Source organism: Helobdella robusta (assembly GCF_000326865.2).
Source record: "Helobdella robusta unplaced genomic scaffold HELROscaffold_21, whole genome shotgun sequence".
Classification (NCBI taxonomy): Eukaryota; Metazoa; Annelida; class Clitellata; order Rhynchobdellida; family Glossiphoniidae; genus Helobdella; species Helobdella robusta.
Window position 1 is genome coordinate 1,465,571 of NW_008704124.1, and position 27,021 is coordinate 1,492,591.

General features: G+C 32.5%; 3 protein-coding genes across 3 annotated transcripts; 2 read left to right on the forward strand and 1 right to left on the reverse strand.

Annotated features, from left to right (window-relative positions):
• Positions 1-8,337: 8,337 nt before the first annotated feature.
• Positions 8,338-10,034, reverse strand: HELRODRAFT_171638 (hypothetical protein; the record flags this gene model as incomplete). The annotated part of the gene is made up of 3 exons (XM_009018346.1): positions 8,338-8,383; positions 9,150-9,189; positions 9,812-10,034. The coding sequence occupies 3 exons, from the start codon at positions 10,032-10,034 to the stop codon at positions 8,338-8,340; spliced, it is 309 nt and encodes a 102-aa protein (XP_009016594.1).
• Positions 10,035-13,972: 3,938 nt separating this feature from the next.
• On the forward strand, positions 13,973-16,042 carry HELRODRAFT_171639 (hypothetical protein; the record flags this gene model as incomplete). The annotated part of the gene is made up of 3 exons (XM_009018347.1): positions 13,973-14,030; positions 14,965-15,071; positions 15,773-16,042. The coding sequence occupies 3 exons, from the start codon at positions 13,973-13,975 to the stop codon at positions 16,040-16,042; spliced, it is 435 nt and encodes a 144-aa protein (XP_009016595.1).
• Positions 16,043-16,794: 752 nt separating this feature from the next.
• Positions 16,795-18,042, forward strand: HELRODRAFT_171640 (hypothetical protein; the record flags this gene model as incomplete). The annotated part of the gene is made up of 1 exon (XM_009018348.1): positions 16,795-18,042. One exon carries the CDS (start codon positions 16,795-16,797, stop codon positions 18,040-18,042), a length of 1,248 nt encoding a protein of 415 aa, XP_009016596.1.
• Between the last annotated feature and the right edge of the window lie 8,979 nt (positions 18,043-27,021).

Here is a 27,021-nt window from a genome sequence, read left to right on the forward strand (position 1 = left end):
AAATAAGAAAAAACTTGCTTGTATTTAAGAAATGTATCTACAGTATTTTTTTTATAGACGTTAAATGTGCGTGAATTGAGTTGTTTTTAATGTAAAATTTTTTGATCTGCGACTGTACGAGAACGTTTGGTTGAATAACTGTTGATAACCTTCTAGTAAATACACATTTCTATGTTCCATCCGAAAATCTATACGCTGATTTTTGTCAACTATTGCGTTAACTATAGAAATAGATTTGTTGAATTCAGAACAATTATTTAGGAATTTTTATTTATTATTATTCTTTAAAAAAAGCGGAATGTGATAGGCGCAGAAACTGTTACAACATGCAAGGCAGTAATATATCAAACAACTGGATTATAACGGAAAATAAATAACCGAGTAAGAATGATTAATGATACTAAGTACGAAAAAAAAATAATGATTTAAAAAAACGAGTTATTCAATTAATTGACCAGTTAATAAGTAAGTTAAGCGTTCGTTAGAGAAAAAAATAGACAAAATGTAGCAAATGACAAATGTTTACTGAGTGTTAATATATTTAAAGTGTGTTGTGATGAAGTCTTATTCTGGTAACTTGATTGAGTGGCGACTTGATAGTTCTTATGCTTACGGTGACGAAGGTTGTGTGTAGTGGTTTTGATTGATGGTAGTAGAAAAAAAAACTACAACCTACATACAAAAAAAATGTTAAGAACAAAACGAAATACTTTTTTAAACAAAATACAAAACAACGTAGAAATAGTTTTAACAAAACAGAAACATGAATTTTAAAATGACAAAAGACGCTTGTATTGAAATGTAAGTAAGTGTGTTATAAACAAGAGGTTGAGTACAATGATGAAAATATTATTTTCCATTTCAGCATAGAGAAACATGGATAAACATTAAAGTACTGATAATATTATGAAATTATTATACAAAATATTAAAGAATTATTTCGTGCAAAACTTTCAAACTCACAATCTCCTGTAGTATGGTCCGTTGTTGGCCACCAAGGTGGTGACGTCACTGATGACGATGATGATGGTGCCGATGATGATGGCGACGACGACGATGACGATGGTGATGACGATTGAGGAACGCCCACGGTGACACTCTCCCATCCATCGTGATCCATGTTGCAAAAGTTCGGCTCATCACTGTTTGTTGGTTTACTTGTTTGTTTGTTTGTTTGCTGGTTTATTTGTTTGTATGTTGGTGAGATGATTTGTTATTTGTTTGTTTATTTGTTTGTCAACGAATTTTCATATCGTAAGCAACTAAAGCTCAATTGATAAATTAAAAAAATAACGTAACGCAATGCGATGAAATTTTCTAATTTATATTGAAATAAACTTGCAAGATGAAACAAAAACTGAAGAATGGGGTAAACAAAACTACAAGAAAAAGCAGTGATGAGATGGTTCGTGAAGAGGAATGATAATTCGTAAAAAAAACAATGACAATTTATTTAGCTGCGAGACGAATATTTGTCTGTAAAGAATAAACGATGAGTAATAAATTAGAATTTGTAGATATGTGCGTCATGCGACAGCTGACGATAATTCATCACTTTGGAAGTAATCTCATCCCATAATCAAATGGAAAGGCACGAATCAACAGTTACTTTGTCACCTTCCAACACAAGAATTTTTTAGCTTTTAATTATACAAAACATTTTAAAAAGTTTTTAATTAAATTATTTTTAAATAACAATTTTTTTTAGATGAAATTCAAGAACGTAAAATTAGCGAGAAGGAAAAACAGAAGTAGGAGAAAGAAGTGCATTTGACAGGCACGCACGAGGAAAGAGAATTTAATTAAATATTTCAACGGGGTGTGAAGAAAAGACTGCACAGAAGATATAAATAAAAAAAATTAAAAAAAAAATAAAGTCGTACACAAAAGATAAAACATTGCCTGAAAGGTGGGATCAGCAAAAAACGCTGAAGTAGTCACGCATTAACATTGAAAAACTCTCAAGAAATTTAACAGAAGATAGCAAAAATTGTAAAAAAAAATTGGGCTGATTTTAAAATGGACTCAAATGAAATAAATAATTTTGTGAAAAAAAATATTGAAAAGGTTTTAGAAAAGTGCAAAGTTCTGACGTGGCTGAGTGGGACGACATCCAAAAGACGAAGTTGATTGAAAATCAATTTGCCAAATGGGGTGCTGGTGTGCGGCAGCATATGCAAACATGCGAATTCCTGCTAAGGAGAACTAATTGAGACAGGAAATTTAATTCTTTCGCAATTAGATTTATGCAGTTTACGTTTGCCAAGCAAGCATCAGATGGCGTTGGACTTTGAAACATGTAACGAACCTACGTGTGAAAACAACAAAAAAAAAGTTGTCCATGCATGCAAGCAAAACTCATGCAATAAAATAAATCCATATAGACGCAAATACACACACACAACCACGCAGAAACACAAGCACACATGCACGAATACACACAAATATAAAAATTATAAACTATCAAATAATATACAAAAACGATTAACCAGAGATAGAGTTATAAAGTTGGCAGGATAATTCGGGACGTAATAGATAAAAAATTGATGTTAATACAAGTAATTTTTAGTTGCCAACACATAAATTGTCGATTTTTTTATTTCAAATTACAACTGAGAACGATACATAATTCATAACCGAGCCACAAAAACTTAATCATTTTTGTCTCCACGCATTACAAGATCCCAATGCATTATCAACATCATCGTAAATTAATGGATTTTTTTTTAATTCTGTCAATATATTCGTTATTCGTGCTGATAATTATTTAGAATTGTAATTAATTTGAAAATATTTTTATGCTAGGATAACCTTTGACGAAAGCTTATAAATTATTGTGATGAATTAAATGAACAGTTTTTGTTATCTGTATTTTTGATGGCAATGATGATGAAAATAATGCTCTTCAGCCTCACTTTCATACTCAACGCAACATTATTTTTTGAAAATATGTCTATAATTTGTACCTCAAATTTTCTGAATTTTAAACGTTAAATAAATCTTGACTTGAAGCCTTTGAAGCAGTTAAAGCCGAGATTTTAGTTTACTAATAATTATTGTCCAAATGTTTTATTTCAATTCTCCAATTCAAATTTAGTAAATATTTTTACATTTTCTAACAAAAAAACTTAAATATATCGGCTGCAGAAATTTATACATGCAAGCAGCTAAAGTGGAAAATTGTTTAAGATTGCAGTATAATTGAGTGATGTGTTGATGGGATAATCTGATAGAATCGGACATCTTAAAGATGTTATGTAAACAAATTATAAAGATTCCAGAGTGAGTACCTCAGGCACACATTCGAAATCGCAAAACAGGAAAGAGTTTATATTAAACTCCATAAACATTTATAAACAAAGAAATTCTAACACAAAAAGGCAGAATTAAACTTTTCAGTAGAATGAAGCATTTCCTAAAATACTGAATAACATCGAAGAAAAATACACAGTTAGTTATAGAAAGGCAAGCAGGTTCGTAAAACAAGAAAAAATTGTTGCATACGCAGAATTTTTTCAAAAATAAAAAAACAAAAAATTTATAAACATTAAAAAAAGTAGTTTATAAATTATCACAGAAAATATGTCGACAAATGAAATTTGATTAACATTCTTATTCCTCAATATTCAGTTATATAGTATAATTTTTCTTCAATTATTTATAATTTTATAACCATGGTCAATAGCGGATCCTAAATTTTGAAGTAAGAGGAATGATTTGAAAATTCCATAGTTAATAAAAATTTTTTCGCTAACACCCGTTTTTATTTATAAAAGTTGGTAAATAATATTTTACACAAATCTTTAACATTTTTCCTTTATGGTCTAGGGCGGGTGCATCTCGGAATCTCCCTGGCCAAGTGAAGTTTGGCTCTTTTACTTTTGAATGAGTGATTCTTCATAATGTGACGTCGTGGCAAAAAACAACACAACAAGACCCAACAGATGAAATGAACGGTCTTTGAAAAGCATTTTGTGCCGAAAGCAATGCAACGCTCAGTTGACCTACGAAGGCAACCAGGCTGGCAAGTTCCTGCAATATAGAAGAAATCATGCATGCAGACGGAAGCAGACAAGCAAGCAGACAATAATGCACTTAAAGGTACATGCGTACACCGGTATACTGTAATGCCGCATTTAATTTTAGTGTAAAGTTGTGGGAATGGCCACCATTTGATTCGATGTCAGGTATCAGTTTGGAGTGTTCAATAAAAGGGTTGTTGAATTGTTGCTGGCTAATTATTTCGCGTAGTTTTTTTGCTCATTTTAAGTTTATTTTTGTTTCGTGTATTTATTTGACTATCTTTACGAATTGTTTTATATTTGTGATTTTTTGACCATACAAGCCCATGCTTCTGGTCTGTGTTTTGAAACAAAAAATACATACATACATACATACATACATACATACAAATCAGAGTGTTAATCCATTTGTTACTTGATGTTTGACGGTTCAGTGTCACTCATCATGTTTTGGTTTTAATATACATACATACATACATACATACATACATACATACATACATACATACATACATACATACATACATACATACATACATCAAATCAAATCAAATCACTTTTATTCAATCAAACAAAACAAAAGCATGAATGATTCGGAGACCAAAAAAAAGAAAATTAATTCTTGTGGGCTCGGCCACCGTGCAGCTCAAAATTGCTTCTCAATGATAAAATAAAATTGTCAATAGGAGAAAATGTATCAATGTCAATGAAATATGTACACACTTATATACATATATATACATATACATTATTATCCTTGAAAAACAGAACTTTTCGTAATTAAAAAATTTTTCAGTTTATTTTTAAAAAGATGCAAAGTGTTACAATCTTTAATTTCTTGTGGAATCGTCTCCCATATTCCCGGGCCGGTGTGTTTCAAACTCATGCAGAGTACTTTAATTCTGGCTGGTAGAGAATAGAAAAGTGGCGTGTGGCGTGTAGTTCTTGCTTGAATGGAAGTTCCAAAAGTGAAAAAGTTTCTAAAAAATGCCGGCAACTGCTGACGTAGAAATCTAAAAATGAATGTTGCAACGTGGTAGATGAACAAGTTTTTGATGTTGAGTATTTTCATCTCGAGATAATATTCACTTGTGTGACAATGAGGATGAAGATTTTTAAATATTCTGATGAATCGGTTTTGGCATTTTGTTAACTGTTTTAGATGAATGTCAGGACTGTTTCCCCAAATTACGTTGCAGTAGATGAGGTGAGGAAAGATTAATGAATAATACAGGTCAATTAGAGTAGGTTTATTTAATTTATTTTTAATTTTGCTTATAACTCCTAGGGTTTTGCATATTCTTTTAGACATAGTATCTATGTGAATATCCCAAGACAGATTGTCCTTGATTGTTACTCCAAGGAATTTTGTGCTGGTTGAGCGAGGAATAGAAATATTGTTCATTTTTATGTCTAGGTTAGGTATAATATTTGTTAAAATTTTCGGACCAAAAATAATGTAATTACATTTAGAATAATTTACTATTAATTTATTTTTTGATAACCAGGGTGAATATATTTTAAGACTTTTATTGGATGTTTCTACTTCTTTTCAATGGTCCTTTAGTTGGGAAGAAGATGTTAGTTCCATCTGCATATAGAAGGTGATTTGCATCAGTTGCATGTTGAAAATCGTTCATGAAGATTATGAATAGAAGAGGACCTAAAATTGATCCTTGTGGCACGCCTGATCTTACGTTAAGTTTTGTTGAGGAGTGACTTTTTATTGCCACATACTGGTCTCTGTTCTCTAAATAACTTTTGAACCATGCACTTACTTTTCCTCTTATTCCATGTGAATTTAATTTTTTAATCAGTATATCAGTATACATACATACATACATACATACATACATACATACATACATACATACATACATACATACATACATACATACATACATCAAATCAAATCAAATCACTTTTATATCAACGAATGTTGCACAAATTTCTACTTTCTTTTCTTCAGGATTCTAGACGCTGTCTCACCACAACTACCTTCCAAGTACAAACGCCATAAAGGTTGGATCAATAAAAATATCATCAAATTATCCAAAACTAAATATAAATTATATATAAAAAGCATCAAATTTCCTACCGATACTAACATCTCTGCTTACAAAAAGTTCCGTAACTTCTTCACTTCAATAAAAAGAAAGACTGAGCGCAAATTCTATGTCATCAATTTTGCTATTTCTAAAAATGATCCCAAATACCAATGGAAACTGATAAAGCAAGCCCTGAACTCCAATTCATCTTTTCTTCCTATATCTAAACTCACCATTAACAACATCCCCATTGACGACAAACAGGACATATGTGAACACTTGAACGAACACTTTACTACTATCTGCAACAAACTTCTTTCTACTCTTCCTGCTGTTTCAACTAATCCGATTTCATTCATAAGCCGCTCTCTATCTGATTCTATTGATTTTTACCCCATCTCAACTTCTGAATTGATAACTTTAACTGCCAAGATGAAAAATAATAAATCGGTTGCTGCTGACGGATTAAATATGTTTTTAATAAAAAATACAATTCACAATTTAACAATCCCCTAATCCATATTTTCAATTTATCTTTGTCCACTGGTGTATTCCCTGATACTTTTAAAACCTCTAAAGTTATTCCTATATTTAAAAACGGTAAACCTGATGACATCAATAACTATAGACCCATTTCTCTTCTCTCTCCACTATCCAAACTTCTTGAAAAATTAGTTTATACTAGGTTGTTCTCCTTTTTTGAGGCCAACAAAATTTTTTGCAATAATCAATACGGTTTTAGGCCAAACCACTCCACAGAGCTTGCTACTCTTAATTTCATACATCACATTTTATCCAGGTTGAATGACAAAAAGCTTTCAGTTGGATTATTTTTAGACCTTTCCAAAGCATTTGATGTAATCAATCATAACATCTTACTAAACAAACTAAAACTTTATGGTGTCAGAAACGTAGCCAACGATTGGATTAAGAGTTATCTCTCTTCACGTAAACAATACGTCTCCGTTGAAAATCACCAATCTACTACGGCCTTCATCCTAAACGGCGTTCCTCAAGGCTCAATCTTAGGCCCTCTACTTTTTCTAATATATATTAACGATATCCAAAATGTATCTACCGATATAAAATGTTTGCTTTATGCTGACGATACCAACCTCCTATTTACTCCTGATAACATCTCAAACTGTTCTGATTCAATTAACCAAGTGCTCTCTAAATATTCTGATTGGTTCTCTGCTAATAAACTCATAATAAACTACTCTAAGTGTTCTTATATCATCTTTGGCCCAAAAATCTTATCAAATTTGTCTCCAAACCTAAATCTTAATATCAACAATATCTCAATAAGTCGTGCATCTTCTTCTAAATTTTTAGGTATAACCATTTCTGAAAATCTTTCTTGGGAATCTCATCTACAATCTATCTCCTCTAAAATCAACAAACTCATAGGTCTTTTCTACAAAATCAGGCACAAATTAACCAAATCCGCCTTAAAAAAACTCTACTATGCTTTTATTTATCCTCATCTCACTTACTGCATAACCATTTGGGGTAACTCACCAAAAACCCATCTTCATTGTATGATATTGTCACAAAAAAGAGCTATACGCTTAATCTTCAATTTGAACCCTTTCTCTCCCACTAGCTCTTTTTTTAGTAAACATAATATTTTGTCGATTAATTGTTTATACATTTATTTTACAGCTATTTTTGTATTCAAATTCTTAAATAATTTACTTCCCTCCTTTTTTTCTAACTTTTTTACACTCAGTGAATCTGTTCAAACTCTCAAAACTAGACACACCACTATCTTTTACTCAGTAAAAACTCGCCTTAAACTCATCTCTACAAGTTTAAAAACAACTGGCCCTAAAATTTGGAAATTATTTGTGCCTCAGGCCATTCAAAACATAACAAACAAGCAACTCTTCAAAAAAAGGTTGCAATCTCAGCTTTACTTACTTCACCCCGACACCACCATCTAACGATTTATATACATTAATATATAGCTGTTGTTTAAATATGAATAGAAGTGTGGGTGTGTTGTGCATGCATGTGTGTGGTGCGTGTGTGTGGTGCGTGTGTGTGGTGCGTGTGTGTGGTGCGAGTGCGTGGTGCGTGTGTGTTTTTGTCTGTCCGTTATTATTATGATTATTTGTCTGGTTAAGAAGTATTATCTGAATATATTCAATTGGAGTTAACATTTTTATAGGATTTCGATATAGTATTTGAATGTATTTGAACGCCGAAATTTAGTTTTTTTTAATTTTCTAACCTTTGAACCTTTATGTTTATTAATGACTTAGTTAAGGGTGGCCTCTCCACAAGTTTATTTTAAACTTATTTGGTCCTCTATAATGAAAATAAAATAAAATAAAAATAAATAAATACATACATACATACATACATACATACATACATACATACATACATACATACATACATACATACATACATACATACATACATACATACATACATACATACATACATACATACATACATACATACATACATACATACATACATACATACATACATACATACATACATACATACATACATACATACATACATACATACATACATACATACATACATACATACATACATACATACATACATACATACATACATACATACATACATACATACACACATACATACATACATATATACATACATACATACATACATACATACATACATACATACATACACACATACATACATACATATATACATACAGACAGACAGATACACACATATAGACATAGATGCGGCAGTTTCGTGGCCTAATTGATTTCATCATGAATTGGTTGGTATCTGACTAGCATAGCACGAACACGATATACATGAAAAAATAATAAAATATCATTTTCTTGTAAGCTCGGGAGGGACAATGCTTGCAGTCGACTTGCTTTTATCTCCACTGTAAATATCATAACGAAAGATGATCGCGAAATAAAAATAGATGTCGATGAATAATAAACGAAGTAGTTGAGATGACATTAAAAATCGAATTGATATTAACCATTCTAGGAAATATTGTAAGAACAACAGATGATCGAAAAAAAATTCTATTAAGTTGAGCAAATAAATTGACAAAAGATCTCACTTTATTCTGGAGAAGTTGCAAGCTGTCAAATTCGGTTGGCCTGCAATGTTTAGATATTATTATTATTATTTGATTATTATGTTCAAACTATTGTTTGTTTGTTATGCAATTGCTATGTAGGATTAGGTAGAATTTACGTAGAACTATATAGAATTTCAAATTTTCAAAAATAAATAAGATAAAGTTTTACTGAATTAAAAACGAAGAAATAAGTTTTTCCTGCGTGGACAAAAATAAAATTAAACTAATGCACTAATATATGCGGAGGCACATGTGTGAATTTGAATGACATTACATTTTCACAAATGCGCAGCAATAAATATACATACATATGTTAGTGGGTTTGTGTGTGTGTGTGTGTGTGTGTGTGTGTGTGTGTGTGTGTGTGTGTGTGTGTGAGAGTGAGTGAGTGGTGTATTTATTATAATTCAAAAAAATTTTAATATCATTTTCTTCAAAAGCGCCATTAATGTATAGAAAAACATTTAGAAATTTCTTAATGAAAAGAGAAAATAAAGGAAAAATATTATGGAATGGACTGGGTCGGAAAGAGAGAAAAGATGATACAGAAGAGAAAGACAAAGAAAGAGAAAGAGAGAGAGAGAGAGAGAGAGAGAGAGAGAGAGAGAGAGAGGAAAGAGAAAGAGTCTAGTACTTCTAACATGCAGAATGTATTGACATAAAACGAGGAAGCGGAGCAGATTTTATGACAGGCAATTTGTGCCGGAGAGATTTTTGTTGGAGATAACTGGATATGTTAGTTTGGTAGAAGCTAGAGTCCCAAGTAGAACGCAATCGATATGTACATTGCAGTGCACAGTCAAACGTCAGCATGTCCATGAGATGACAATTGCCAACATTTCTTCTTAATTTCTTCATGATCATTTTTTGAAATCAATTTCATTTATTTTATTTTTAAAAAATCTTGCAATATCTTGATTAAAAATCGACATTGTTGGAAATAAATTTAAGCGATTCATTGTATTATTTAAAAAGTTCTTAATAAAAAACCAAAAACTGAATTACAAACAGTTAATTAATTAAGACAATCAGTCACGATAAATCTCTTGTAGTACTTCTTACATACTTTAGTACTTTTATATCAAAATTTGCTAAAAATTTCTATTCAAACGGATTTTGTTGCAAATTTTTGCCAACCATTGAAAGAAATGAAATAGTCAGTGTCTGTTTGAAACTTGCTGTAGGTAGAAACACTTCATTCATTGCTGGTTGCAGAATTTAGCTAATCATTTTTAAACAGAAGACGGCATCTTCAGTAATGAGGTTAATGATTATCTCAACCAACACCGGGAAGTATAATACATTGGAAAAATCGGTTCCTTCCAGTTCGGCAGAACAGATGCTGCCGAACTGGAAGGAAAACTGTAACATGAACGTGTGCTGTGGTAGAGCGAGTTTATTATTACACTACTATTTCATATTTATATTACTATCTCATGATAATAATAATAATTATAATAATTATTATTATTATTATTAATATATGGATTATAATAATAATAATTATTATTAATATATAATAAAAATTATTATAATTATAATAATTATAATTATAATTAATAATAAAATTGTTATATTATTGCTTAAAAACGCAACAATACAACAGCAGTAAATAAATGTCCCATGTCTCAGAACGGTGCTTGTTGAGTCGCTGACCATGATGACCGTGCTGCTAAAAAACAAAAACTATTACGATGCAAGAAATGATAATGGGATGATGATGATGGTTGTGATGATAATGATGTTGTTGGATGTGATAATGATGATGTTGTTGGATGTAATGATGGTGGGTGTGGTGATGATGATGGTGATGGGTGTGATGATAATGATGTTGTTGGATGTGATAATAATGTTGTTGGATGTGATGCTGATAATGTTGTTGGATGTGATGATGATGATGTTGGATGTGATGATGATGTTGTTGAATGTGATGATGATGGTTGTGATGATAATGATGTTGTTGGATGTGATGATGTAGTTGGATGTGATGATGAGGATGTTGTTGGATGTGATGATAATGTTGTTGGATGTGATGATAATGATGATGATGTGGGATGAGATGATGATGATGTTGGATGTGATGAAGATGATGATGTTGGATGTGATGAGGATGACGATGTTAGGTGTGATGATGTAGATAAAGATGATGATAAGAAAAGTGATGATGGTGATGACGATGAGGATGATGATGATGAGGGCGATGGTAACGATGACCGTGATGATAACGGTTATGATAATTAATGAGCAGTCGTTATGTAGTTATTGTACAAAGCTTTTGCAGTTTTTGTACGTCACAACATGCATTTATGACGTCACAACATGCATTTATGACATCACAACATGCATTCATGACGTCACAACATGCATTTATGACATCACATTCACGACATTAAAACTTACATCAACACAGATATGTACATTATTTCCAATAAATCTATCATGTATGCACGTCAGAAAATAGGCAAGGCATGTGTTGCGTAAAAAAATTAGTCAAGTTTCATAAATATCAGCATATTCATTTTTCCGTGAAATAATCTTTTTTAAATGCCTTTTGTCGTTGCTCGTTTCAACTAATTTGCTAACTTCAAATCTGTCAACCAGCTCACAACAAATTTTTTTTCTCAAATTTTTCAAGTTTTTGTTTGTACGTAGTATATTATTTTGTTGTCATGGTAATTGTTTCTGTAGTTATTCATTGTTATTATAATTTTAATATTAACATTTAAGCCTAAATTTCCACAACTTTTCAATTATAGATCTTCAGTTGATATCAGACGAAACTGACCAGTCCAAATGCAACTGACCATTTGTATGGGACTGACCACCAACACAAGTATCAATCAGCAACATTCTTCGGTCCATTTAAAAATCATTCCATTAGTTCATTACGGATAATGTGATAACAACAAAAATAATAAAGAAAGTTATGATTGATGATGATATATGTATGTATAGTACAAATACATACATACATACATACAACATACATACATACATACATACATACATACATACATACATACATACATACATACATACATACATACATACATACATACATACATATATACATTCATACATACATACATACATACATACAAACATACATACATACATACATACATACATACATACATACATACAAACAAACAAACAAACACACATACAAACAAACATACATACACATGTATAGAAAGAAATGTGGCGACGACAAAACGTTTGCAATGACGCCACGGCCATCCTCTGTAACCTCAATCAGTACTTAATTTTATAAATTGATGTATTTTTCGCAGAAATTTGATTGATGAGTGAACATTTTTCATCACATCCTGCGCCGAACATGCAAAAGGACCATTGCTCACTCCATTCAACGATTACCTACTACCTATTCTCTTTCCTCCTCTCTTCCGCTTACTACTCTTTCTCTCTCTCTTTCTCTCTCTCTTTCTCTCTCTCTTTTACTCTTACTCATCTTCCTTTTTTTTGTCTTTCTTCAACATCTTGACGTATGGCTGGATTGCTTGTATTCGAGTTTACTACAACGATTAAACTTTATAATTAAATTAAGATGAAATGACAGAAAATCAGCTTTAATATTCTTGTAATCTACTCAAATTACAGCAACTTTGGTTGAGATGACATTGAAGTTAACAACGATGTCAGCAGATTTGTTGTTAAATTTGTTGTTCATACAATAATTGTGAAGTTTTATGAATGAAGGGGAACACGGATGGTTTATCGCTGTCATGTCTTAATGTAAATTAGTTTCAATGATTCAGTGGTAGTGCTATTTTGTCCATTATAAAAAAGCCAAATTTCAAGTTACATGTTTTTTTTACGGACAGAAAAAAATCTATTTAAAATGATTATTTATGAATAAACATTAAAAAAGTGTAGTATGTTGGTCATATCCTGGTCATTATAGTTTCAATGGTCAGTCAGTTTTGCCAAGCTGTGTAGTTTTATATTTAATTAATTTTATTTAAATTTTAATATAATTTAATTGGATTTATATACAACCTCAACTCTGTCATCAGAGATGCGGCTGCAACAGGAACAGACATTTCAACTTACCTTCCTACTGTACATAATGGCTTTTTTAAAGATTTAAAAAATTTCGAAGTATAATTAGTCATTTTCCTGAATTATTTATTGACCTTTAATCTGATGAATGTGATGAACTACTGATGAATGATAATTATAAAGGGTTTTGATGATTTTGTTTCGTATAACTAAGGTGGAATAATTTAGGCGATAACATCTTTTGGATTTGTTGCAAATTTCTGTTTGAATTCGTGCAAAAAATGTTGATTCATCGATACTAATACTATAATACACAACTGACACTACTGTCGCTACTACTGCTACAACTACTCAAATTTACTAAAACTCTTTCAATTACATCTCTATTACATTTAATGTAAAAATTGTTTATAATATTCCTAGCATCCTAAATCATTTTTATAAAAATTTTATTATATATATATATTGATTAAAAATTATGTTGTAATAAAAAGAATAAATAGATTATTCTCGAGGACCCCACACACCCGTTGTGAGCAGTGCTGTTTAGAAGTCATTAAAACCTAGTTTTCTAGACAGGAAAACAACGGTTTCAAGTATGAATTTCACAAAAATTGGCAGGATAAGCCTAACAGACTACCAAATTTTTTGGCCCCGCCATCGTTAAATTTATAAAAAGTCAAATTTTTCAAATTTCGTCCGTGCTTCAACTTAAAATTTCTAAACATTCTCGTTTATGATGAAATTTTAAATTCATAAAAGGCTCACACCACTTAAGAATGAGTGAGACTTGCGAAGGGAGTTTCATGTTAGGAGAAGATAAAAAATTAAAAGGAGGTGTGACATCGGCACTCGTGAGTAGATTGCGTGCCGTCCACTTATAAACAACTTAAATTTCTCTTTTATTTAAAAAAAATACAACAATACTTGTTGTAACGAGAAAAACATTTAATTACATTATTTTCATTTTTATTAAACTCGTCTAAAAACTAAATTTAATTTATCACCGACTAGCAATTATGCTGGTTTTGAAAATATTATAAATTGATTCATATAAAAAGAAAATTATTAACTTCATTAGAAAATATTTAGCAGATAACTCATTAATTAATATAATTTATACATAACAGAAAAAACCCATAAACATATTAATAAATTAAATTGATAGCTTTACATTAGCACATGTGCTCTCTGGATTATGTACATCAATCAGTTCATCCGCCATCGTTAAAATCGTGCCTCAGCTATAAACCAATAAGAATCATTATTCACTTTTAACGCCAATGCGTGCCATCCATTCAGCTCGTTTGTATCAGAAAATCAGACAGATAAGATAGATGTTTGGGACATAGCAGAGATGTTTCAATTAGAAAAAAATTTTTTTAAATTCGTTCGTTAGTTTGTCAGCACTCAGACTCAACTCTTAATATCGTCCAGATTTCTTTCATCGCTCCGTCAAAGCTACTACCAAACTAGCATTAACTGCAAACTTTAAAAGTCTCTCTGAAAAATTAACAATAGAAAAGCAAGGGGCCGTTATCCTGGTTTGTTGTTCATTCACTCGTCCAGTCAATGGGGAGTCGTAGAATTGAGGAATTGTAAAAATGCTTCAACTTATTGAATTGTAAAAATAAATGTCTTTAACCTATTAAGTAATGAAAAATATTTTTATTATATTGAATTTTAAAAAAATGTGTTTAACTCATTGAATTTTAGAAATGTATTTATTTTATCAAATCATAAAAAAAATGTGTTGAACCTACCGATGCAGCCAGCGAACACGTAGCTCTCATCCGAGGCATCCGAGCAATCCATCCTGCCGTCACACACCTTCCTCCTCTCGACGCACCTCTGGTCGGCAACACAGATCCACTCCTGGTCGGAACACGGAGCTGCAAACATTTCATCAGTCAGTCGTCAGATTAATTTTTATTTTCAAACATAAATATGAATTTAAAATTCAGAGCTATAAAATGGGAAGGTAGGTGGATTTTTCTAACGTTTAAGTTTTAGTTAAATAATTAATTCCTGCGATTATTCATCGTGTGTATTTGATAGTTGTATAGTTACAAGTAAATTTGATGACTGTGAATAAATAATCTTTGTTTAATATAACAGTAAAACAAATGAAATTTTATTTGCCAGCAGATGCATCTGCGTCTCTGCATAAAATTTCAAAATTGCGTTTGCGAGTGAGTGCCCTGCCCATGCACATGCATCTCCAGACGTTAATAATACAATTTTTAAATACTTCTTTGTATCTTTTGCATTAAAAGGCTCAGACATGCTCAGAGCTGCATGCATATCAATCCTCAATTTTTATAACCTAAATTTTTTGCAGAAAAAGTTGAACCCACATATTTGATAACAGCGCGCGTAAGCATTGCATTATGATATTCTTTGTGTTTCGGACGGTTGGTATTCGAATCTGGTCGTTTCGCAACAACACGAAGCAAGACATGGCACTTCTACCGTTTGAGCTAGACAGTCAACCAGTAAACGTTTTAAATTTTTAAATATTTAAACTGCATCAGGAAATCAAATTGTTTATAAAATTTAAAATTTTTTATAAATGTCAGACGATAATTCCCGATCAGATTATATCTTCCACTCCAATTTGTAATTTGGACTACTGTGTTAATTTTGGACTCGCTTTTACAAGATTATCAACATGCAAACTTGAAAGAATGCTGTGCGGATATAAAGAACGCTTAAAGGAAAACACAATTGCAGATGAGTTTGTCACTACAAGCCCTTCCAACCGACCTGCATGTTTAAATTTTAAATTGCTTCTCGTCAACTCATCGCAATCATGTGAAAATTCTTCCTACTATTTTCTATCAGATTAAACTCCTCAAACAAAAACAAATGACATTGTAAAAATATTTAATAAATTTTTTGTAAACAGAAAAAGGTGCCAAATTGGTATTCACATCACGCATTTTTCTGTGATGAAGCATTCGGTTCACGCACGTGTATGCGTGCATGCATAATTGCATATATGTATGTATGGTAGTATATGTAAGTTGCGCGCGCGTGTGTGTGTGTGTACGTTTCATTATCATTAGTGCATTTGAATGCGCTTTTTTAAAACGAAGTCGCATATAAATATTGATGTACGTATGTTTACAATATACGCATGCATGCAAGTATTAATATTTGTGTATGTATGTGCGCACATACGCACGTACGCACGCATGTATGCATGCATGTATGTATGCGTGTGTGTGTTTGTGTATGTATGTATATATGTTAAAACCAAAACATGATGAATGACACTAAACAGTCAAACATCAAGTTACAAGTGGATTAACACTTTGGTTTGTCGTTAATTGCACACGTCGGCATTCAATTGGATACTTTCAAACACACAGACACGCAGGAACCGCTGCAACGAACACGAAATGTGGTGGTCAGTTGCGAAGAACAGTTTCCTGCTGTCGTTATTGTATGTATGTATGTGTGTGTGTGTGTGTGTGTGTGTGTGTGTGTGTGTATGTGTGTGTGTGTATGTGTGTAAGTATGTATGTATGTATGTATGTATGTATGTATGTATGTATGTATGTATGTATGTATGTATGTATGTATGTATGGATTTAATATGGCGACCAGGACGGTTGTAATTAATGAAGTCCTGTATTTTTTGAAAAATAAGTTCGGTTTACTTGATGATGAAAACTTTGTTAATAATGTTTCGGAATTTTATACAAATGACGACATTGTTGGAGCTTTAAAAATATTAAAAAATGAAATGGAAGTCAATAAAAGTGAAAAACTCGACAAAATCATACCTCGTGGAACGACTAAAAAAGAAAGGTTACAAGATTGCATTGCTATTTTAAAATATCTAAAATTATCAGATTTGATGGACAAATGTCCGATTTTTGTCAGTAGTGACCTGGAAAAAATTCCAGATATGGAAAGTTTGATTAAATTAAATTTTGAAAGTTTAAAACGAGAAATTACTGACATATTGCACAGCCAACAGCAGCACGTGCTTAATACCTTAGAGGTGCACAACAAGGAAATTTGCGCGGTAAAAAACACCGTTAATAATATAGCGCTGAACTACGATAAAACGACATATTATAATCACCACAACAAACTGCTTTCAAACTCGAATCCCTTAGGACGAAGTAGCAAAATGCATCATTGTAGCTACGCTGACAAAGTTTCATCGAATTTATTAATATCTGGCACTAAAACATCACACTGTAATGAAGTTGAAAAAAGTATAGCGCCAAAGTTACTTGAAAAGTCAAGCGATTTAATTATTGACGTAAATAATCAAAATTTCAACCCTGGAAACCTGTGGTCAGATGCCGAGAAAACACCAGTGGATGATGGGTTTAGAGAGTACATTTCCAGAAATAAAAAAAGAGCCAGACTAAACAACTCATCTGAAGATAATAATGAAATGAAATCAAGTGGTACAACCGGTAACACGGGCAATGTTAACGCATCCATTCCAAAACCAATTAAAAAAATTATTGGCATCAAAGTAATCGACAACTGCAAACTTCAGGCCGAAAAGAACCTTATAAAAAAGACCGTTTTCTTGATGAGCAACGTAAAAAGATGTCACAGAAATTATGTCATAGATTTTCTTAAAACAAGTGGTATAAACGTCATCTCTTGTTTTCCGTTGATAAAACGTTCTAATCAGGAAATAAGCGATCCAGTAAACAAGGATGAGGAAGAATCAACGATGTTTCGTGTATGTGTCGAAAGTTGCGATGGACCGAAGATGAAGGACCCGGAAATTATGTTAAAACACATCATTGTACGCGAATGGCGTTTCGGGAAAAACACCGACAAAAACTCCGATACAACGAACAAACATGGCTGACAAAAAATTCGTTAAATACTGTTAACGATACTCGCAGCAATCTCGTAGAAAAAACCTGCAGACTATATGACGATATAAATCAAATAAATGCTTTGTATAACTCCATCAGCGACAACGGAATTAACGACAATTTGTTTTTCAAGCTAATGCATTTAAACATTAGAAGTTTAGTTCACAAATCAGAAGACTTACTCGATTATTTAAACAACTTTTCTTTTAAATATAACATTATTGGTATAAGTGAAACGTGGTTGAATGATGACAATATCAAGTTAATAAATATTACTGGTTATGATTTTGTTGGTAAAAATTGGTCTGGTAAGCACGGTGGTGGAATCGGTTTGTATATTGATAACGGTATTACGTATAAAACAAGAAACGACATCAATAGCATTAGCAGCATAGAATTATTCAGCATAGAAATAACAAACGATTGTTCCAATAAAAATGCAATAATTGTAATAACATATCGGCCTCCTACCTATGACGCAAATATGTATCTTCAACAAATCGAACAGGTACTACAAATCATAAGTCTAGAGAACAAATTAGTTTATCTGATCGGTGACATGAACATCAATTTACTTGATGCTGATTCAAATGCCAGCAAATTCCAACTTCAACAATTATTAACATCATACAACCTATCAACTTTAATAACAACCCCAACAAGAATAAGTTTAAATAAAAATTCAGTCATTGATAACATTTTCACGAGCGAACCAAATGCAGTAGAATTATGTGGTACACAGGTATGTGATCTTTCGGACCACCTACCAATTTTTATAATTGTAAATATGAAGTCTAACAGAATCAAGAACCATTTTCTGAAGGAGAAATTATACTCGTTTACAAGTGAACGAATCAACAGACTGAACGAATATTTAATAAACATGGACTGGTCAAACGTTTTAAACTGTGAGGATGTAAATGTCGGGTTTCAACGATTCATAGAGATTTTTGTAAAGAACTTCAACGAATGCTGTCGTATTTCATCAGCAAGAAAAATTAAAAAAATATCACATGATAAACCTTGGATAACTGATGATCTTAAAATAATGTTAAATAGAAAAACCAAACTGTATACAAAATATCTAAAAAATCCGAATATTGAAAATCTAATTGAATTAAAGTCAATTAGACAATCTTGCATCAAATTTAAAAACAAACTAAAAAAACAATACTACAGCGACATCATAGAAAAGAACATAAAAGATAACAGAAGAACGTGGTCGATTATTAAGAACATTATCAGCACAAATAAAATCACCAATACAGTCAATTCAAACAGTGAAATTGTTCGTTCTCCTGCGGACGCCTTAAACGATTATTTCACCGGTATAGCTATAAAACTAGGTTTATCTTTCAACAATTCAACACTCTGGAAAAATCACCTCACTAATAAACTTCAAAACTCGTTCTTCTGTCTGTCGACCTCAAGCGATGAAATAATTGCAACAACCAGACTTCTCAAACCAAAAACAACCAGTGGATGGGATGGCATTCCTATGAAAATAATAAAATCTACCATACATTCAACAGCTCACATTTTGGAATTCCTAATTAACCTTTCTTTCAACTCCGGCACATTCCCACGATGTTTCAAAGTCTCAAAAATTGTACCGATTAAAAAGGATGAGGGATGCAATGATTAAACTAATTTTCGACCCGTTGCTCTTTTATCAAATTTTTCGAAAATAATAGAAAAAATAATGTACAAAAGGCTAAATATCTTCTTCAAAAAAAATTCCATAATTAACGATTCCTTAATTTTCGAGAGAAATAATAGAATTGATCAGAAAAATAGGGATCGCAGCAGAAGACAAAAAATACATCGTAGGCACGTGCCTTGATCTCTCGAAGGCATTCGATTGCATCAACCACAACATCTTGCTGGCGAAACTAGACCATTATGGAATACGTGACTCGCAACTGAAATGGTTCAAAAGTTACTTATCGGAGAGAAGTCAATTTGTTAGCTGGCAGGGTAAAATTAAACCAAATTGGAGTACCTCAGGGCAGTATTTTGGGTCCATTGCTATTCATTGTCTTCATCAACGATCTCCCGAAAGTTTCAACATTCTTTGATTACATTTGCTTCGCAGATGATACTAATCTATTCAGTACAGGCAAAAACATCGATGAACTCATCTTGAAGACTAATAGTGAAATTAAAAAGGTCGTCTCATGGTTTGAATGTAATATGTTGACATTGAATAGCAGAAAAACTCAAATGATTATTTTTGGCCCAGTCCAATATTTAAACTACAAGGAGCCATATAAGATCGTAATAAATAATTCGGATATTCTCGAAAGCAAAACTGTTAAATTTTTAGGAGTAATATTGGATCAAAAATTATCGTTTCAACAACATGTTCGATATGTTTGCACAAAACTAGCAAGATCAATTGGTTTATTAAATAAAATAAAATTTTTCTTGCCTAAAAGAATTCTTAACATGCTATATAAAGCCATCTGTACTCCATATATCTCATACTGCAATACAGTCTGGTCAAGCGCCTATCCATCTACAACAAATCCAATAAGAATAATCATGAAGAGAGCGATGCGAACAATCACACTTTCCAAAGCTCAATCCCATTCACAACCGCTATTCGCCACGACAGGCAATCTGACTTTCGATCAAATGAGTACATATCACGCGACAAAATTCATCGACAAACAATTGACTGGTAAACTATCTCCTATTTTTGACGGTTATTATAAACGAACGAAGAATCAAAGGCGCATCAATTTCATCTGTTCCAACAAATCAAAAACGAAAATTTTACATCAACACATCATTTGCAGAGGACCCAGAATTTGGAATTTTTTATTAAATAAAGGATTTAATTATGACAGATCGAACATGCAGAACTTTAACCATCATTTGAAAGCATTTATTAGTTTGATTCACTAGTTTTAAGAATATAAATTACATTTTTATAAAATATTTATGACATCATGTATGCTCAGTTGTATGTATGTGTGTGTGCTGACGTGTACGTAGATATTTTTATATATGTATGTGATCCTATTCTCTTCTATCTATAGCTTATATAGATAGATTCAATCAGGTATTCTATATGCAGTTTTGTATATAGAGAAATATAGACCTAACTTATTATTAGGATCAATTAGTAACATCTCAAAGCTAATACATTCCATTTAGAGAATCTGAAGTTTTTTGTGGTGCACGATGATAATATTTTTATGAACAGTTAGTAACACCGTAAATATAATATACTCCAATTAGAGAATCTGAAGTTTTTTGTGGTACTCGATAATTTTATTTTTACGAACAACTAGTAACACCGTGAACTTAATATATAACATTTAGAGATTCTGAAGTTTTTTGTTTGATGGCTGAGCCCGATGATTTTGTTTTTGTAATCAATTAGTAACATCTGAAGGTTAACATATTTCATTCAGAGATTCTGAAGTTTTTGGCTTAGGTGGCTGTGCTCGATGAGTTTTATACTAGCTCCTCACAGTCAACCTGCACCTTATTTTCTTTATTGAGGTCAAATAAATTATTTCGTTTCGTTTCGTATGTATGTATGTGTGTGTGTGTGTGTGTGTGTGTGTGTGCGTGCGGGCGTGCGTGCGTGTGTGTGTGTGTGTGTGTGTGTGTGTGTGTTATGTATGTGTTAATCCATTTGTTACTTGATGTTTGACGGTTCAGTGTCACTCATCATGTTTTGGTTTTAACATACATACATACATACGTACGTACGTCAAACATCAAGTAACAAATGGATTAACACTTTGATTTGTCGTTAATCGCACATGTCGGCATTTAGCTGGATATTTTCAAGCACACAGACACGCAGGAACCTCTGCAACAAGCACGAAATGTGGTTAGTTGCGAAAAACAGTTCACTGCTGTCGCCTGATCTGACGCTGATCATTTTACATATTGCCTTAAAAAATTTAAGGGTGTTGGGGTCCATCGGGCCGAACCTCGATACATATTGGCAAGAATTCCATCGAGGGGAGGGCGTTCCCATATTTTTTCATTTTCTCGTCCGCTGCCCTGGCCTCGTCCAAACCGCATTCTTTACTTGTATGTATGTATGTATGTATGTGTGTGTGTGTGTGTGTGTGTGTGTGTGTGTGTATGTGTGTGTGTGTGTGTTTGTTTGTTTGTATTTATGTATGTGTCTGCATGTAGACGGGATACATGCATTGTGCATGCATGCATAGGTTGAAGGCGGCAGACACGGGGTGGGCAGCTGGCACGTGCGGACAAATGAATGTGCCAGATAATGATATTATTGCGCCATAATTGAAAAGAAAGGTGCCTCTCTGCATACCGATGAGTCAGTCTTCTTAAGACAATTAGAAAAACACTCTACACTCTCTTTATTTTATCTTTCGTTTTGTTATGTACGCGTCCCTATTTGTCTCTATGCGTCTCTATGTGTTCTTATATGTCTCTATGTGTTCCTATTTGTCTTTATGTGTTCTTGTGTGTTTCTAAGTGTTCCTGTGTCTCTATGTGTTCTTATGTATCTCTATGTGCCTATATGTGTTCCGATGTGTCTATGTTGCTTGTTCAACTGCTGGTTTGTTGAATTTTTATTCAAAATTGAGTCGGATATTATATTATCATAGCTGGTTATTATAGAATATTTTATCTGTTTTTTTGAAAACTACAAATATTAATTCTCGAATTGTACCTCCTTAGTTGATGGTATTCAAATTGTGGGGTGCACTAAACGTTCAACCTCGTCAATCGTCTGTTTCAAATTTAAATTCACTTTTGGCCTTGGCCGTTTAAAAAAATAGGTTAACGGTGACGATTATGATGATGATGATGATGATGGTGGCGGTGGTAGTGGTGATGAAGTGATGATGATGACAGAAAACCCTTTGAAGAATGCAATCAAAATTGGGAATAACGCTCAACTTTACCATATTTATTTATTTATTTTAAAAATTATATACAAAAAAAAAATAGGTTGATCAGTTTGGGGTGTTGATGGTGGTGGGTGAAAGAGGATGACGCCAGTAATTGATGATAATGATGATAGCGTAAACAAACAGCAGTGGTGATGATGATGACGATGATGATAATAGTAGCGCCAACAACACGGCTGATGATGATGATCGCAACAACCCCGAAGAAGACATAACATCGGCTGCAACTATTATGATGGGGACGACAATGGCGATGGCGACGATTATGGCGATGATGACGCGACGACGATGACGACAACAATTTATTTTATTGACTCCGATGAATGATGGAGAATCTTTTGAAAAATGTGGCAATTTGAAAATATCAACGACATCAATCGCACAGGTCCGAACCGCAATAGACTTTCGTGACGTTGAAATAATGGTAGAGCTAATAGAAATGACGATGACGACGATGAAGATGAAGATGACGACGAAGATGATGTTGACGACGATGATGATGGTGGCCATGACAATGGTGCTGATGATGATGACGGCCGTGAAATTTTCAATGGCGATTTTAACAAAAATTTTTTACCGTCGATAAAATATATAACAGCTATTCGTTGTCGTTGTTTGCATTGTTACTACCATCTATTATTATTATATTATTATTATATTATTATTATTTATATTATTATTAATTATATTATTATTAATTATATTATTATTTATATCATCCATTGTTATGCTTTACATTTTTATTGAAAATGATGCTACTTATCAGGTCATCATTGTTTAAATATCCGCTTCCGTTATTTTAAATAAATTTGTATTATTATTATTATTATTGTTGTTGTTGTTATTATTATTATTATTATTGTTAGTGTTTTTGTTATTATTATTATTGTTGTTGTTGTTAGTGTTTTTGTTACTATTATTCTTTTTCTTCTTGTGATTACACTATAGAAAATATTTCATTCCATCCCATGTATGAAGAAATGAGAGAATCAATTCGTAATGGTCCTAGATTACTGCCGCCACTACCACTACAACTACTATTATCTGAGCCGGTCTTGATAATGATGTGGAAGATGGTGGATGATGATGAGGATGGTGGTGGTGGTTATGGTGGTGGTGATTATTTTTACGACGATGGTGATGATGAAGATGATGAGGAGGAAGAGAAGAAGGAGGAAAATGATGATGAGGATTGTGATTTGGAAATGATATTGATGATGATGATGGTGATAAAAATGATGATGATGGTAATGATGATGATGATGATAAAAATGATGATGATGTTGATGGTGTACGAATACATAAATAACATTTATTTAGAAAATCTAAAAGCTGAAAAAACTGAACTGCATTGATTTGTTTCAACAAACTGTCCTCCTATTCTTTGAAGATGGACAAGTTGTTGATGAAAGAAATGATGATGACGACGATGATGATTATGCGATGATGATTGGGATGATGATTGAGATGATGATGATGATAGTTATGATGACGATGATGATGATGATAGTTATGATGATGATGATGATGATGATGATGATGATGATGATGATGATGATGATAGTTATGATGACGATGATGATGATAATTATGATGACGATGATGATGATAGTTATGATGATGATGATGATGATGACGACGACGACGATTGTGATGATGATGATAGTTAGGATGATGATGATGATGATGATGATAGTTATGATGATGATGACGACGACGACGGTGATGATAATATTGTGAAAAATGCATAATATTAACTATTGTTGTATGGGAAGAAATGATGAAATGACACCACCACCAAAAAACAAATATCGATTAAAAATACAACAAATGAATGGTGGTGAATGGAAGGTGAAGAAGATGATGGTGAGCATGCTCTGTGGCAACTTGAAAAAAAAAGCCCGACAAACAGCAATTAAGTTGAAATCAATACACTAACTAGCAGAATAAATGTATCCACGTTAAAAACAGACAACCGAGCTAGCGAACCAACAAACCAACAAAAAAAAACAAACGAACGAACGAGCAAACGAACAAACAAATGAACGAACCGTGCTTGGGCAGTTTGGCGGGTGGTCGATAATCTTTGCTGTGGACGAGTTGGTAGTGGGCCAGGTAGCCAGGCTGCACGACGTTGTTGTCCGTTATGAATAGGACGTCAAATTTCGTGTCGTTCGCCCCCACGTCCCCTGCCGAGTTGAAAAAATATTTTTATCATTCAATCAATCAATCAATCACAATTCATTCAACTAATCAATCTCAATTAATTTAGCCAATCAGTTAACCAATCAATTAATTAACCAATCAATTATTCATTCATTTAACCAGTCAATTTTTATTTAAACACTTAAATTATACATGATGAATCAGGTATGTAATTTATAGAGTTATTGTACATAGATTCCAACAAAACTCTGAACGTTTAAAATAGATGTACATCAAAAGCTGAACCCACACACACACACACGCGCGCACACACGCACGCACCTAAAAAATTCCAGAAGGTTCTAGTAAGGAAAATTGAAAAGACAAACTTTAAATTGATTAATGCCAACAATTTGGTAGAATTCATACAATACTGCATAAAATATGGTTTCCTTTCAACATATATATATATATAAATATAAATATATATATAATGTGGACAGTCAACTATTTCAAATATATATCCTCTTGTATGTTCTGGAATGACATATCGCCATTAATTTGTAATAAAGATATTAATCATAATTTTCTAAAAGATTTATCGGCGGAAGGCCATGTATTAATAATATTGTGAGACGTGCGTCCCTACTACCTTACCTATATACTGACCTAAAAACATGTGTACCTACCTACGGACGGAGAAGCGATGACGATGTAGGGTGAATGATAATATGTTGAAAAAACTAATCCGTTTTCTTGTCACTCCTCTGATATATTCGTTTAATTTGTCATTTCGCGCTGGTGTATTCCCAGATTGTTACAAGATGTGTAAGGTAATTCTCATTCCTAAATCTGGCTCCAAATGCTTCGTCTCTTTTGGATACTTATAAATATAATGAAAATTTCAACTTTAAACATTGTGGTGAATTTGATTTTCCATTAATAAAAACTAGTGTTTGTCGCAATGGTATCTTGCTTGCAGGCACGCGGCTGTGGAATCAACTACCCCTGCAAGCAAGACCTCGTACCAATTATAAACGTCTTAAGTCTGTTGATTTTCATTGAAAACTTAATATATTACTGTTACTATTCTGTCTATATAGTCATTTATTTAAACATTATATTTCATTTTGATGTTTAATTTTGTTTTTTAATTATTTTGGTACATTTTACCTGCGTCTAGGCTGGCCATAAAAGCTTATGTCAAGCTTCTGGTCTGCTGGCTCTGCCTGAATAAATTAAATAAGCAAATAAATATGCATGTGCTGGTGAATGTTCTGTATGGATTAAACGTGAACAAACGGTGGGATCTGTTGAATGATGATGAATTCTACGGCAGTTGTACGCGCGCACGTCTCGCAAATACGCCGCAACTTGCATGTTTGTACGCAACGATTGTGCATGCATTGTCTTGTGCTTTTCATTCACCATTGCAATGCGTGGCGTGTCTGCGTCTGAAAGATTTTGCGTGTTGAAAACATTTATTTCATATCAAATTTTTTTCCCAGCCTATCATTAAAATTCTTTGTAATCTTTTTTGCAAATTGTACGTTATGCAATATGAATGAAGCTCGTCTGGGTATCAGCCTAGTACGATGATGGTTGAAATGTGCCTAGAAAGTGGACATGATGGTAGGGGATAATTTCATCTTCAACCAATAACGAAAGGATATAATTGGATTTTTTAAAATTTACTGGAATAAAATGTATAATATTAATAATCATTTAAAAGATATTTTTTAAATTTAATAACTCAAAAAACGTCCGCCGTGTTGGGATGATCGATGAAAAATCTCATCGAAAGTGACTTTAACTTGATTGCAAAAGTCAGAACATAATTGATCTTCTTCCTCCAGCAACAACAACAACTTAGGACAAACTTTTTTTCTCAAATTAAAAGTGATTAACTCT